The sequence below is a fragment of the Sebastes umbrosus genome, chromosome 7, assembly GCF_015220745.1.
Source record: "Sebastes umbrosus isolate fSebUmb1 chromosome 7, fSebUmb1.pri, whole genome shotgun sequence".
In the NCBI taxonomy this organism is placed as follows: domain Eukaryota; kingdom Metazoa; phylum Chordata; class Actinopteri; order Perciformes; family Sebastidae; genus Sebastes; species Sebastes umbrosus.
In genome coordinates this window covers 25,724,228-25,741,278 of record NC_051275.1, presented here as the reverse complement: position 1 = coordinate 25,741,278, position 17,051 = coordinate 25,724,228, and the positions used below count along the sequence as shown (strand labels likewise).

The following is a 17,051-nucleotide window of genomic DNA, read 5'->3' as shown; positions in this document are numbered from 1 at the left end:
CTTTTGTCTGCTCCTCTGCAGGCCGGCGTCAGCTGCATGTTCACTCTATCCACACCACCACGCTGGTTCAAAGAGCAAACTGCTGTGTGAATGACTGATATCGGGCTGAGTCATTCAGTTGTTGATGATGGATCCGTGTTCCCATTGTTTACGTAGCGTGTATCTGGGAAGGCGAGGTGATCCGTGAATTCCTCATCTGCTAAAAACAACAAGTGGGGTTTCCTGTAGCGGGGAAATCTCGTCTCTTTCTGCGTGGAGGGAAAGTATTGAGCGAAAATCCTCTCTGTTATTGTTTTAGTTGGGGCTTTGTTACCCAATTCAAATTCAAATAAGCTTTATTGGCATGAATGTTCAGGTGACATTATTGCCAAAGCGAAATTACATATTAATGAATAATTACATTTCACAAGAAATAATCACAAAATAATCACAATCACAAGAAATAATCACAAAATAATCACAATCACAATGTACCAAATACATTTTAAATATACATTCTTTTACAGATGTAGTTAATCAGAAACATGTTCGGAGCTTGTGGCACCTTTTATTGTATGGCAACAGTCAACATATTTTGCAGCTAATATTGCATATTGATTTTTCTCCCCATATAAGTATGGTATTTTCTGAGGATCGGGGAGATGGATGAACGCAGGACATATGTTATTTATTATTCAAAGAAAACATCTCTCACGTCCTTATATGTCTCACAGCACAGTAAGAAGTGAGATTCTGTCAACCACAGCTCTTAATCATAAAAGCTATTGCTACTCAGGCAACCTTTAAAGAACTTTACTTACCTCAATATATATTTATCTTTTATGTATCTAATATTTTTGTTTACCCCTTTTGCCTAAGAGGCCAAGCCTTGAGTTAAATCTATGTGGATACATAATAGTACAATCAGAAGATTTGAGCTTTTTTATCCAATGAGGCTCGGATTTAACGTCACTCTGACCCTAAACCTCACCCAGTCTTTCCCCTATCCACCCTGACCCACAGTGTGTGAAGCGTGTGTGTGCTGACTGAGCACCACTGTAATATGAAGATGCTATCTCTGACTGTTTGAAACTGAGTAATAGGTTTGTTTATGTTTGTGTGATGCTCGTACGTTGTTTGCAGGAGAGCATGCAGTGTTGGTGGATGCAGTTACTTGAGAGTTGGGAACACAGTGTGTGCAGTATGCCTGTGTTATCTGCCAAATGTTTCTATCTATGATGGCATTATCACCAGATCATTGTTGGGTGGCCTGTTCAAATGCTCTTAGGATAGATGGGAAGTTGTGGAAGACATTAAAGGGGACATTTCATGCTCATTTTCAGGTTCATGCTTGTTTTTGGGTTTCTATTAGAACATGTTTACACGCTTTAATGTTCAAAAAAACACATCATCTTTCTCATTCTGTCTGTCTGAATATACCTGTATTCATCCTCTGTCTGAAACACTCAGTTTTAGCGCTTGAAAAGCCTAGTCTGTTCTGATTGGCTTGTGAGAAAAATATGGTGCACCTTTGCAAAGGTAGTTGTGGGGCGGAGATACTCAGATGGGGGGCAATATATTTTAATGAGCCTGCATGTGACATAGGAAGGGGAGTCAAATCTGAATGGCTTGTTGAATCACATGTTTTCTGATCTAGGCAGCCCACAAAAGAAACCTGACTTTGTTGTTTTTCATGATGTGTCCCCTTTAAACATTTGCCATCAGATCCAGCAGTCCCAAGTTCAAATGCAAACTCAGTAGGAACTTATTGTTGCTCATTTCTTAAGGCTGGTATCCATGAGAGTTCTAATAGATATATTATTGATACTTCCATCTGTTGTATTTGCAGACTTAACATGATTTGAGACACTCTTGTACTGAGAAATGTTGATCCTCTTTAAATTCACAGGTAAAAGCAGCTGTTTTTAAATAGCTTTTTGACCTACATTGTGCAGGATAATTGGAAACAGGGTTAGTAGGTGATGTACCTGGTTTCACTCATGATAATTTAAATCACTTATTTACATTCCCTTTCTGATACAATCTCAAAAAAGTCTAAATTAGATGCATTACTATGATGTACTCCAAGTGATCAAAATGTAACTTTAAGTAGAGGTATATGTGTTGCTTTTATTCATTCAGTTATTTTTCCTTTTTTTTTGTAATCCACAATGCCAAGTTGTCTCCGCACTGCAGTCCTTATTGACTCCCTCTGTTGTCTGTGTGAGAGAAGTGGAGACAGAAGGACGCAGTATAGAAAATCAAAAGATGAACCCAGAATCTCTGCAATCGTAAACAGGTGTTAATTTAAGCTGCACCACCTGGGCTTTTAAACTGGCATGCTACCATTATGTGCCTGTTACATTTGAGAAAATTTTACTTTTAAGTACACAGCATGTGTGTGTGTGTGTGTGTGTGTGTGTACACAATCATCTGGTGGGACTCGTCACCATGGTTACCAATAAAATGGAGGAGAAGCTTGTTTTGGGTTGTGTTTAGAAGGTAATACGCAAATTACGCAACTTTCCTGAGATGGCTAAGGTTCGGCATTGACCTTGAATAGCAATGTTAGGGTAGGTCGTTGGGCAACGAGTCTCGCAAGAGGTTTTGCAAGTTTTCACAATTTGCGGGTTACCCTCTAGACACAACCCTTGTTTTGGCTGTGTCTGTGTAGTCAGAGCTTTATGATATGTCAGACAGACACTATCATAACAAAGACCGAAAAAGCCCAGCAGATTGGTCTGGCGGACACTGAATGTTGCTGGTTAGTGTTGTGCTTTTATCGCCAAACGCGTTGTCTCCGACTGATCGTCCTCCTTGCTCTACAGCTGTCAGATTGAGACACAACGTATGAGCGCAAAAACACTGTCAAACAAATAGATAGTGGCCCAAACACATAATAAAAGCAAAGCAGCGATGGTAGTTTGTCATACAGCAGTGGTTAGAGTGGTGATATGTTGTCAAGATACTGTTGTCATAGAAACATTCACATTTACCCACATCAAAAAAAACGCTGGGAGCGCTTTTTTTTTTGATGAATCGCTGGAATGAAGCGCTCCCCAGAACCCTGCCAGCGCTTTTCTGACAAAAAAAAGACGCTATTTGAGTGAAAGGTTAATTTGCAAAAAACAGATATCTCCATTTTCATTTATTTTCTGAAATCTTTTTCTTTGTTTATTTGCACTCTTGGGAATAGCAATCAAACAACATATCTCAAAAATGTTTAATTTTCATGAATCATGTTTTGTCATTGGGGGATATCAATGAAACTGGTGTTGGTTTATTCCTTTTAAGATTGGCCTTTATCTGTTTTTGCAAATTAACTCTTCGTATGTTAAGTGTCTCTTTTTGCAACATTGCTTTTTGTGAACCAAAAGAAAATTTCTACATTTTTTTTAAACAAATCTCAAACTTTGTTGCTATGGAAACAGCCATTGGCCCATAGGGTTTCCCCGCAGTGTTTTCCGATGGAGGCACCAACCATGCTTGAAATAAATACAACCTCTGCTTACATCATAACAAAAATTATACACTTATGTAATAAAACATTAACCTACACGAAAATGGCACAGGTACTCTTTCACACAACAAATAGCACATATTTAATGATTAAAATGGATGTTGTTGAGGACGTCATCTATTAACAATTGATTGATTGATGGCGAGACGAGATGTGACAGAATCTGGGTGTCTTATCACCTCTGCTAAACAATTTCATGGGAAACCCTCCCTAGTTAATCTGTCTGCCCAAAAGCAAGCACATGAAAGGTTTTAAAGCGGGATATTGATATTTTTACATCTACACCAACTTGTGTGTGTGTGTACTGCTTGTGTGTAACCCAGACAGTCTCCCGGCTCAGACAGAGGTTATCGTGCATGCTGAATATCAATGCACTCCACTTTCTACCATCATAGTGAGCATTTGTACTCAGACTTTATGCCCTGATGGATGACATACGCCACCTGATAAACTAAAGATGTTTATAGAATTGATGAAAACAATAATAAAGGCAGAATAGAAACCTGATGGTTACACTTTTAAACTGCAGCTCTGCACTAAAGGAGTTGTCTGAGCTGTGGCGGCAGTTTGCAGTTTACAGTTTACTACAATTAACATCTTTCAAAGAGCGATTTCCCTGCAAATGTCCTCCTAATCAGGTCAGTAGGGACGAATCAGTAGTCAGTACACAATGTACAGAACAGTCAAAATGATCATCCACTGACTGAACAGCAGAACATTTGGTAATCATATAAATTGATGTCAGAGGTACCATAATACACCAGGCGTGCATTATCTATATCCCCGTGCATTAAACAAATGTGAAAGCTCTTTGTTGTCCTTGCCTTTTTAAAATCAACCAGCTACTTGTACAGCAGACCCTGACAGTCAGACAGAAGCTGTCAACGCTGCCCTCTATGATTCAGCCCTGAATGTAACAGTAGATCAGTAATTCATGGCCACTAACAGCGGGCCATTGGCTGGCAGTGACGTAATGGCTTGCATAACGCCATGTCAAGTAACCGTGCCTGGCGGGCGCGCTGCCACTCAGATCACTTACAGGGCCTTTTGTTCGCTTCTGTCATTGTGAGGAGAAGGTTTCTTGCTGAGCCATTGATGTGTGTGTGTAGAAGAAAAGAGAGTGTCTAGTGCTGGATCACAGAGGCTACCTGATAGCAACGTACGATGGAAGGAAAGGGACTACCTGTCTCAAGACAGCAGCTGGAGAGCTGTTAGTGGACGTATTAAAGCAAATCCCCCACATTAAAGTCAACATGTATCTCAGTTTGAGATAATAGAATCATGTGTTATGGGCCCACTTTAGGAGCGAGGATGATGCTCTCCACCTGGCGTTGTATCTCTGATAATTTAATCCTTGTTATGTCTTCCAGAGTGGCTTTTCTGCAGCCATGGAAACAGCTTTCAGGGGAAAAGATCCTTAATTTTTGTAAGGCCTCATATTTCACAGGATTTGAAATAAACAGCTCAATAAATGTCAGTGACGAGACAATTTTAAATGGATGTTTTTCCAGCACGTATCTTCAAATTGGCGATGGGCTGAAAAACAAACATTTGAAGTGTGGCATTGTGAGGAAATCCTCAGGTCATGCATACAGAAATATTCACATATTTTACTTAAGTAAAAGTAGCAATACCCAGCCCAGTCGCACAGCGTGAAATCATCAAGAAATGTAATGTATTGATTCGTGTAGATCGACACAAATTTCGCATTTTTTCTGTGATGGATAGCACAAAATCAATTTGTTTTTAATTCCTGTAATTGTGAACCGGGAAGTATACAGAGCAGCAAACACCGGGTTGGGAGTCTTTCATTTTGAAAAGACTAGAGCAGAGATTGACGTGTGTCATGTGTTGTTGGACATTGGTAGGAAAACGCACAAAAATACGTTGTTGAAAGTCGTGGTGAGTGTCACGAAAAAAAGGAAAATTCATGAACTGCCGCGAGACTGTGTTATAAATACCACAGTGCAGAAATACTCTACTCTACTTATGTTACAAGTCCTGCAATCAAAATGTTACTGACATAAAAGTACAAAAGTATCAGCATCAAAATATACTTAAAGTACCAAAAGTAAAAGTACTCATTTCAGAATGATATATTTTATATTATTGAATTATAATTATTGATGCATTAATGTGTTCATCACTTTAATGTTGCAGCTGGTAAAGGTGGAGCTGATTTCAACAAATGTATATACTTCCGGGTAGCTTATTGTATAATACATCATAATTAATTTATTAATTATATTTTGTATTACTAACCTGAATCTGCAAAGTAACTATAATGTTTACCTCTCAGATGTATAGGAGTAGAAAGTAGCATTAAATTGTACTTCAGTACAGTACCTGAGTAAATGTAATTTGTTACTTTCCAGCACATCGTGACTGTGTCTTACCTCATTTGTTTACCTCACTACTGCTGTTGTTGTTGTTGGTTTCCCGTATTAGCTTAGCAGTCATTAGCCAGGTTAGCACATGGTGTTTCAAGCCTGTTAATCCTCAAATGATGCAAGCATGAGCAAACGTTGTTATGTGCTGCGCTGCTGTCCACACTGATCTATACACTAATGAGACTGCCTTGCATGGTGTTTACGTTGTATTAAAGGAGTATTTGTATGATTTCTTTGATTTTGAAGACAAGATTATGTGTTGTATCGTAAAATTTGTTCCAGATATGATTTTCTCATCCCACTTTCTGTCTCTTCTCTTCCAGCACTGCCAGTAACTCAAACAAGAGCACACCCGCCTGCTCGCCAGTCCTGCGCAAACGCTCGCGCTCTCCCACACCACAGAGCCAGGAGGGTGAGAACATGGTGGAGAAGGGTTCGGACCACTCCTCTGACAAATCCCCCTCCACGCCCGAGCAGGTCGTCCAGAGAACGTACTCCCTGCAGTCAGCGAGAAGCGGGGGGAAGAACTCGAAGGTGAGCGACCAGGAGATGCTCCTTTTTACCTTGTTTGACACATTTCCTCTCTTACCTGTCTGATAGAAATGAAGGGTTGCCTCACAGTTTGAAGTATGGTTCACTTTTACCATATATTTAGTGTCTAGATCGCAGCACTAAAACCACACTAAGTTCTGTCAAGAATGCTCAACAGTGCGTCCTTTCCACTGAAAAGAGCCGGCTCTGTGAAGAGAGATTCCCGGTAGAGAACAACCACAAAGCTGCTCTGAACTTTTTCACAGAATAGCTGTTGTGAAAGGCTTCACTGCTGGACAACAAGGTGCCAATTTCACACACATGGATTAAGGATAGACCGGTCAGGATAAGGATTAAGTCACTTCTTTGATACTATGAGTTATCTCTGATCAAAAGCATAAACAGCACGTCTCATTATACTCGTTGTATGTGAAGACTAGGCGGACACATTTGATTTATAAAAACACAGCATGCATTTTACCGCTTCCTCTGACCACTGTAATTGCACAGCACACTTCAACATCATGCAAATGCTAACTCACACACATACCTGTATTTCTTTAAGTTAAAGAACATATTACATTCACTTTAAAGGGATAGTTTGTGTGTTTTGAAGTTGGGTTGTATGAGGTACTTATCCATAGTAGGTGTATTACTTACAGTAGATGATGGTCGGCACGCCCCCAGCTTGGAGAAACAGACAGGAGCACTGATACCGGAAAAAAAGCAATGTACTGCTGTGGACGGGGATGACAGTAAAACATATTTTAGCCACCTAAAACAAAAAGGCTCACCTAAAAAAAATCAATATCGGTAAGAATGCGCTATATTTAGAATATTTTCTCCGCTTTATCTTGCCTCTCCAAAGCCAGCCATTGGAAAATATTCAAAATACACTGTACATTTAAACAGATATAATTTTTTTTTAGGTGAGCCGTTCTTTTAGCGGGCTACAATACACCGATCAGCCATAACATTAAGACCACCGACAGGTGAAGTGAATAACATTATCTCGTTACAATGGCACCTGGCAGTGGGCGGGATGTATTAGACAGCAAGTGAACATTTTGAACTTTGTGTTTGAAGCAGAAAAAATGGGCAAGCGTAAGGATGTGAGCGACTTTGACAAGGGCCAAGTTGTGATGGCTAGACGACTGGGTCAGAGCATCTCCAAAACTGCAGCTCTTGTGGGATGTTCCCGGTCTGCAGCGGTCAGGATATACCAAAAGTGGTCCAAGGAAGGAAAACCGGTGAACCGGCGACAGGGTCAGACCCGAGGCTCATTGATGCACATGTGGAGCGAAGGCTGGCCCGTGTTGTCCAATCCAAAAGACGAGCTACTGTAGCTCAGATTGCTGAAAAAGTTAATGCTGGTTCCGATAGAAAGGTGTCAGAACACACAGTGCATCGCAGTTTGTAGCGTATGGGACTGCGTAGCCGCAGACCGGTCAGAGTGCCCATGCTGTCCTAATGTTATGGCTGATCGGTGTACGTTTTCCTGCAGTCCCCGTCCCCAGCACTGTATTGCTTTGCTCTGGTGTCCTTACTCCTGTCTGTTTCTCGATGCTGGGGGCATGCTGACCATCATCTGCTGTAGGTAATACACCTACTATGGATAAGTAACTCATACAACCCCACTTCAAAACACCCAAACTATCCCTTTAATGCAGAAGGAAAGCATGAATGAACAGTAAGAATATGACATGTCATCTCTTTCTCGTGACACACATCAGATAGACAACAGTGAAATTAGGTTAGCAGCTGACTTTATAGTGATCATAGTGACTTTATGATACTACAGTCGAATGATGCTGCAACTCTTGCTGTCACATGTGCGTTCATTCATAAACTGTGACTGCATAAACACGTCAGAGTCAGCCCAGCTGTACTCCTTCTTTCCAGTGAAGTGGCGCATCCTCTGTGATTGGTTATTGACTTGTACATACATAGTGATATGTTAACTACTGAGCTGCAGCTATCACTCTCCCCCCCGTCTCCCCTTCAGGAGAGATTGCTCCCTCCTCTCCATTCCAGCCTTTCATTTTAACATCCCATATACTCCCTAATCTTTTACTCTCTCTTTCCTCTCCTAAAACTATGATTTAAACAAGTTGTGTTTAGTTGAGTTAGTTGATTTTGGCTTATTTACTCACCATTGCTATTTTTTATGCTCCTCAATAAGGGACGCTAGAAGTAGAGGTCAAAGGAAGCTTTGAGCTCTGAGCTCATATCAGTGCCTCGATGATTCGGGGTGTGCAGGGATGCGGTCTGGTGCACAGCTTTAAATAAGGTGCAGCGACTAACAGCATTTCTTCATCAAAGAACTGTAACGTCAAAATGACTCTGATGAAGATGTGCTAGTTGTTTAAAGGTTCTGCATCTTATTAAAAACTTGCTAACGTACAAACTAAAACCATGTGCTCCACACCATGTCCTTCCTGAACTAGTCGTGTATTTGTTGCCTCAGTCAAGCTAGTTGTGTTGTGGACCGTTTTAGGTTGTTTACCTGTTAGATGGACACATACTACGGCTTGTGAACAGATTCCCGCAACACACTATGCACAGACAGGTCATGATAATACAGGTATGATATTTCCAACACTTTATTATTAGCATTTTTTCCCCTGATTCTAAGATTGTGTGTGGACATTCAAGAAATATTATCTGCCTAAAATTGACTTGATAAGTATGGTGTGTTTGGGTTTAAAGGACAGGTTCATATTTTTTTCAAGTCTGCCTTAAAACAATAGTTCGGTGCCCATGTGATGTTTTACTTGGTATAATTTCCCCTGCTAATACATCAAGAGATCCTTTCTCATAGGGCTGCCCCTTCTTAGTCGATTAGTCGACTCACCGGTCGTTTTGGTCTTAGTCAACTAACATTTATTTGGACAATTAGTTGTTTTTTTCTATTATTTTTTCATGCTAAATTACTTATTTCCAAGAAACTTAAGAGCACATCTCTGGTAAACACAAGATTTAAAACGGTGCTTTTGTGTCGATTAAATCAACTAATCAATTAGTCGACAAAATGGTATGAGTGGACTAGCGTAATGTGTCCACAGGATCCGTCATTTCCACGCTTCCCGTTCATTGTCTTTTTAAGCAGCCGCGCAATGCATTCTGTTAGCGTAACGTTGCATTTGTAGAGTAGACCGTCACGTTGGCCGTTTCTCATTTGCATAAAGTTGAGGTCTAGGCTACTTTATGCAAAACAGGATCGTCAGGCGTGACTTGCCGTATCTGAAAACTCACAAAAACTGTTGTCGATCTAAAAATGAAGACAGATTCAGCAACTGTATGGCTTATTTCTCGTCTAAAAAATGTTTTCAGAAACACATTTCGGTGAACCATTTTTGTAATATACGATAAAATTGTTTCCAAACGAGCTGCCATTTGTTGGTTCCGGTTTGAAGCTGGGAGCAGCAGCTCACAAGTGAAAACGTTCATCCAATCAGGTGTCTAGTGTCCAGTGGCAGCTCATCTAGCGTCCAATGCTGGGAAGCGACACGATCCCCCGCGTCCAAAAACACCTCTGTGAACACGGACAGAATCAACAGTCCTTTTTTTGTCCCCCATCACTTCCATTGGAGGTGCATTAGGAAGGAATCTCTTGATGGCCAGAATGAACAGGAGGAATTATTACAGCAAGCAAAATCTCTTTCAATGTCCAAATGGGCATGTAAGTATTATTTAAGACCGACTTAAAAAAAGCGTGATCCTACCCTTTAACAGCAAGGTGGAGAGCTTATTGTCGTTGACAGCTGTTTGCTGTGTTGTAAGTGTTTCCTGGTTACTGAATGGAGAGACAGCATTGATTGTTGTCTGTTGTAGCTCTTTGTCTAATTAGTGGTTGCTGCAGCTCTTAATAGATAAACTAAGAACAGGAATAGAGGCTTTGCATCTGTGGACATCCCGAGCTCTTATTGTGGAAACAACAGACATTGATAGAAAAGGGTGAAAAACAGAAGTGTTGTATTTGCTGTCTTCCCCCTCATCTGCATCTCCCCTTCACAACTGAACTTGATTGAATCTTTCAGGTTGTTTCACAGAAGGAGCATGTGGCTCTAATGTTTTGTACGCTCGGCAAAATGTTAGAAAGACGCCATGTCACTCGCGTCTTCATCTACCTTCTCATCTGTCTCTGCTGTTTTAAATCACTTGTTGTTTTTGTCTCTTTTTCCTTTAATCATTTTTTGTCTCCACCACACAGTGTGCACGCCTTCTCTCTCTCTCTGTTGCTGCTGCTACATGCCATATGATAATGTGTGCCATCTGATAATGACTGTTCAGCTCTTCTGTTGGTACTCTCAGCTGTTTCTTCTGGCAGTTGATTTCTTTTTATTTTCATTTTTTCTATCTGATTTTTCTTTGTTCTTCTCCTGATTGCATGCTAGTCTCACAAGCGACTTTCCAAAGTAAGCATTACTCTTTTTTCTGTTTCTTCAAATATCTCTGTGCCCACCCTCCCTCTGCCCCACCTCTTGTCTTGTGAGCTGCTCTGTGGAAATGTCCGAACCCCGTTTGCAATGCTTCACCCTGAACCCAGCTTGTTCCTGTGCACACTGAAACCGTTGCAAGCCCCATCTGCACCCACAATCATAGCAGATGGACATTTCTTAAACAGACAACCTCACTCACTCCCTCTCCTCTCCTGTCCTTTCTTTTCCTTTCTGGTGATATGCAATGTAGCAAATTCCTGATTACATTTTCAAATATTTGTGTTAAGCTTGTTATACATACTGTATATAAATATAGTCAGGATTGGGACATGCTCTTTTTTTTGCAATTTAAATTTAAACAGTAGAGCTGCAAAGATTAATCAAATAATCATCAACTATTAAATTAATCGCCAACTATTTTAATCAGTAATTTTTTCAGGAAATAAGGTTAAAATTCTCTGATTCCAGCTTCTTGAATGTGAATATTTTCTGGTTTCTTTACTCCTCTATGACAGTAAACTGAATATCTTTGAGTTGTGGACAAAACAAGACGTTTGATGACATCATCTTGGGTTTTGGGAAACACTGATCGACATTTTTCACCATTTTCTGACATTTTATAGACCACACAACTAATCGATTAATCGAGAAAATAATCAACAGATTAATCAACAATGAAAATAATCCTTAGTTGCAGCCCTATTCCTGTTATCTCTCTACTGGATCAATCTAATAAAAAAGGTACAAAAACAACTGTGTGGACAAAACAAGACATTTGAGGATGTCATCTTGGGTTTTGGGAAACACTGATCAACATTTTCTAACATTTTATAGACCAAACAACTAATCAATTAATCGAGAAAATAATTCATAGATTTATTGAGAATGAAAATAAGCCTTATTGTTGAGATTTTGTCAGATTCCAAGAATGAAAATGAACATTTCTGCCGCAAATTCCTAACTCCTACAGGCCTGTGCCCTGTCGCTCTCTTTACAAACCTACCCCGTTGCTACATTTTGGTTAATGAGAGCTTTATATCTGTCATGCTGTGTAATGGCCCGGGTGCAAAGGGATAAACTCTTAAAAATCCTGCCAGCATCCCAGTCCAGAACGCCAGGACTACATCATTATTTGAGCAGCAACATGAGAGGATTCTTCCAGCTCCTTTTCTCGCACCACGAGCCCAAAAATCCCTCTCTCCTCAGGCTGGCGTCACGTTTTTTTAGTGCATCGCCCATATTGTCGCTTCATCCATCCAAGTTGCTACTTGTCAGACTTTATCCCACTTTTCTTTTTTTTTTTGGCGCTCATTAAATTTACTGCAGAGTATATAGGGAGTCAGGGTCTCATTTGTGTCAATTGAAACAATGAATGGGAGGTCGGTGTGAGCCGCAGCCACATGATGCTCTATTTGCTGTTTCACACACAGACACACCAATTGATTACATCACTTCTCATTTCTGTGCCATAGTCCAACCCCCCACACCAACTCTTTTGCATCCCCCCCACACGTGAGCCTCTGTGGTCAGCAACGGTCACATGACCCTAGACATGGCGTGAGGTCGTCCTGGCAACGTGAGCTTGATCACCCTAGCCCTAATGCAATCCAAATAAAAGAGTGCATTCAGCGAGAGGGGGCTCCATGCCTCTCTGCAGCAAAGGCCATATGACGATAATAGTGTTGATGACACAACAATAATCAATCAGGCTTCTCGTGGAGCATACAAGCTAGGTGGAGAGTCACATTTAGTAGCAACATTGGGTTGTTTTTGAGCCACAAAACTCATTGGACCTCAGCTTCTTCTCGCTCATTTCTTTCTGTGCTCATGTTGCTCACTGCTTTGGTTAACGTTTTGCTTTCTCTTTTAATTTTCTTTCAGTATGACAGACTAAACCTGATTAAAGTAAGCATTTCTTCTTGTTTTCATTTGACCCATTGACAATCCCCGCTGGCCCCCATTTAAATCCCCACGGCCCTCCACTTCCTCTGTAGCTGTGCGACTGACTGTAGGATCCCCCTTTGATAGTTTCAGTCCCTCGTGTCCTTTCCCATGCTTTCCATCCCCTGAATTAATGTGGAAGGATAGTGATTTGTGAACTGTGTAAATTGTTTATTCTAAAAAATGTCTTTATAGTGAAGATTCTGCATTATTTAAAGCCTGAAATTCATAGCAAATTTATTTTTTATTAATGTTAAAACTGATGCCACCCTGGTGTTTGTTTGAAGCGACAGGGCAGGTCGGTGGGGTTTAAAACCATCACTTGATCGATTCTAAAGGGCCATCATGGTGGAGCCATTTCTGATTTTCACATTTTCATTTCATGACAAATGTCCCAAAACAAAGATGCTACTTCAAATGTGGTCCTTATTAATTCTTTTGAAGCTGTGTATCCAGCAAAAAAGTTCCCATTTAGTAATCCACAGCCCCATATGTGGTGACATTTAAACCAAATGATATAGTTTAGTTTTGATTTAAATCCAAACCACGTAAATCACAGAGAAGTCCCAAGCAAAACTCTATTCAACTGTCTCAGTCTCTATTTCTCTCTCTCTCTCCACATGTATACAGGCACAATAAATAGTCTCTCTCCATGTAAACATTGCTGTCATAAACCTCACAAACCCACTATAGCGTGCAGTCACACAAAGTCAAAGAGAATGGCACACGACGCACACACAACTTATCCAGACAGTGGCCTGAAAGTAATTCCTCTCTCGTGTCTCTTGTCACCTTCAAATCAGATTAGCCCACATTAGCCCGGCTATCGTCACAGCCAGGCCTCAGGCCTGCTACTGCAGCTCGCTGCCCGCTAGATAACCACCAGACGCTGTCAGACACAGAGAAAACGCAGAGGCACAAAAGAGAAATTGAATATGTTTCGGGTTTTTGAAAAGAAGAAATGTACAATGAACTCTGCTACGTTTAGCTTCTGAGGACAATTATTGTGGCAATTTGTAAGACTGATTATCCACCAGGTCAAACTAAGAAAATGTTTGAAACACATTCTCACTCAATCTTCAGTTATATTATAATAATCACTATAATCAAGTTTGCAAAAATGCAGTCATGTTTAACAGTGGTCTTCTAGGAAAAGCTCTCTAAAATAGGAAAAATATGATTTTGCTGCTTTAACTGAAAATGTGGTGCTTTTATTTATTGTACTACAGGAATCAGACACTGGATATCACTTTTGTACCCCTCTCTTCTCCCTCTGAATACCCTCTTCCTCGTTTCACCCTCTGAATGATCACCTGCATGTTTCCCCTCTGAGACTTTTGCTCTTAGACTGTTGGAGCGGAAAGTGTGTTCATGTGGCTGGAAAATGTTGTAATGTCATAGTCATGATTAAGATACATCTCTGCTGCCCTCTGCTGTTATAAAACTGCAACAGAATCAGTTGGTTTATGAAGAATTAAATCCGATGGTTGTAAAGTGTTCAAAACTCTCATTTCTAGAAGACTTTTGGAATAATTTCAATGTTTTATGGAACAACTTTCAGATAAATTATTGGTGACTGAATGTTTTTTTTAAAGGCACAGTGTGTAGTATTTAGGGGGACCTATTAGCAGAAATGGAATATAATATTCATAACTATGTTTTCATTAGTGTAAAAGCACCTGAAAATCAGGATCGTCGTGTTTTCGTTAGTTTAGAATGAGCTCTTCATATCTACATAGGGAGTCCAGAACAGACAAACCAAACTCTGGCTCTAGAGAAAGCCTTGTGCGTTTTTTCGTTACCTGAAGGCCACCGTAGTTCTCCGACACACTATTGAAACTGCGGTAACGTGAGCCGCAGATTGCAAAACCGTGGTACCGCCGGCCGCCGTCTGATTTCCGTTTCTCCTAAAGTAGTGTTATTATGGTAAGGATGGCCTCTGAGCTAGGTGAACGGCGTTACCACTGTTTTGCACTCAGCAGCTAACATTACCGCAGTTTTGGAAAGGGAGGAGTGAGCAGAGGGGTACTCAGTCGGTTGCAATCTGCAACCACACCACTAGATGCCGCCAAATCCTACACACTGTCCCTTTAAGACAGAGAGTTTGTAGTGTATATGTTGATTAAAAACAGAATTTTAACAGTAATATACTTAAGCAGTACATGGCAGGTTTTGAGTGAAATTACTTTCAGTTCTGCAAATACAGGACGCAGGGATTCCTCAGAAATGCTTTTATTTTGAAAGATTCCTGTATTTGATTAATCAGTAAAAGTGTCAAAGAACTTTGTGTAGATCCGTAAATATCAGCGTTATTTGAGACGAACAGTCGGTTTCTGGAATTTTAAATAGTGTTGATAACTTTCTGTAATTCCTGGGTGGGGAAGAGTATGAGGTACAGTTTGACCTTCACGACCAGCTGTAACTTTTTACGATCAGGTCGATCATGTTTCACACCCTCTGTGTGTCTGTATGAGGCCACAAGTCTGCTGCAGCAAGTTCACACACTTAAATGCATCCTCTCTCTTTCTCTCCCTCTCTCTCTCCGCAGAAGAGCCAAAGCTGGTACAACGTAAGTCACACCTTGTTTTTATTTACATTGTTAACATAACGTGAAGTCTTTTATGGGTGTTTATGTGTGCTGGTGTGAGTTCAAGTCATGTGTGTGACTCCTGGAAGTCTCTCGGAGCTGTTTTTAGTGGCGAGTGTTGCTTACGACATGACAGGTTGTTGTCTTTGACCCTGTTTACTGGAGCACCAGATCACCAGTGTGGGTTACTGGTCCTCCAGGCAGGGATTAGTAGCATGGGCTTAAAAGAGCAACAGGTGGCCGCTTTCTGATGCAGGGATTCAAGGGAATGGGAAGACTACAGTATCATTTTTACCAAAGTTTCTTCTTCATGGTACACACGCAACAAAGCCAGTGTGCTGCAGTTTAATAATGCACCACAAGATGGAGCGCTAACTCTGTTTCTGACCCCAACATAATTCTTTTCCATGTGGTGAGATGCTGAACAAGCCCTTAATAATTATTTTCAACCAACTTCTGCACTGAAAAGCTGCCTGTTGTGTTAGTTAAGCCCACAGTGTTGGATCCTAATTCCTCCAGAAGTGTGTTTATTGGACTTTTTCCCATTTTGTGTTGTTTTATTTCCTTCTTTTTTTTTTATTCCCTGTGTGTGTACACTCTCCCCCTCTCTCCCCAGCATGAAAGACAACACATCCTGAGAGTAAGCATGACTTGTATTCTTGTGCAACCCCGGATAACCTTCTGTGTCCCGCGCTCCGTATATCTTGGTCAGACTGGTGGAATGATAACATCCCTCCTGCCTGTTTCTCATTCCATTGACTTCAGTCAGTGTTGTTACCACCTAAAAGCAAAGCCACACTTTGGAGGAAGTGATTTTGACATGTTGATATAGACATATTTGACAAACTAAAGCCCTATAGTTTCAATTACAGAATGATTATTTGCTTGTGGTCTTATTTAATTAATTAAAAAGACAGCACAACTGTTGTGGAGTTGTGTTTCACCAGTCCCATAGATGGTGATTGAAGGCCTGTCACCACCCAAACTTCTAATTCTGGTACGCGACAGGTGGTAACAAGCCCACTGAGTTTCTCACTGTACTAAACAAATCAACAAACCATCACACAAGGGCCTCTGGACGAGCCTTGAATGCCTTTGAACAACAGGGGAATGGAGCATGGTGCTTTAGGTTGCGGCATGTTTCCCTCCAGCCCGACTCCTGTTTCTGTGTCCGTGTCCTAAATATACATGGACACTTGGACATTTAGGCTTGGGTGTGACCATCAACAGAAAATGCAGGGACCTCCCTGCAGATAGGAAAAATGGAGAAATGCTTTTGAGTTGAAAAGGACCTTAAAAGTCCAGAGGACAGTTCTTTAAATACTTCTCTGATGCACTCATCTAACAGTACGCCACTCACATTTCCTCTACTGACCGCTATCTAGATAGGAGCTTCACAAGTAACAATCTAAAGTTGATGCTGCTCTGATTAACAGATGCAAATGTCATGTAAACAGATGACATACAGTAGCACAGTATACAAGTGTACAAGATGCCAGGACCATCTGTTCTCGTCATCAAATACACTGCAAAAAAAGGGATCACCTATATCCCCAACTTATACTATTTCCCAAATCATAAAGCTGGTGATATTATAATTTGATTGTCAACAAATCCCATGGAAAGTCCAAAACCAGCAATGAGTTAATCCTACTAACTAT

General features: G+C 40.7%; 1 protein-coding gene across 12 annotated transcripts in view; it reads left to right on the top strand.

Annotated features, from left to right (window-relative positions):
- The window catches only part of gramd1bb (GRAM domain containing 1Bb), an 83,367-nt gene that overhangs the window by 47,247 nt on the left and 19,069 nt on the right, over positions 1-17,051 (top strand). For 5 of the 12 annotated variants that reach the window (XM_037775858.1, XM_037775868.1, XM_037775869.1 and 2 more), the window contains 5 exons: positions 6,213-6,423; positions 10,818-10,838; positions 12,744-12,767; positions 15,352-15,372; positions 16,007-16,030. In XM_037775858.1, coding sequence (XP_037631786.1) covers positions 6,213-6,423; positions 10,818-10,838; positions 12,744-12,767; positions 15,352-15,372; positions 16,007-16,030 — 301 coding nt within the window. The remainder of the gene's footprint in view (positions 1-6,212; positions 6,424-10,817; positions 10,839-12,743; positions 12,768-15,351; positions 15,373-16,006; positions 16,031-17,051) is intronic. The other 7 variants (XM_037775865.1, XM_037775866.1, XM_037775859.1 and 4 more) reach the window with 6 other exon arrangements.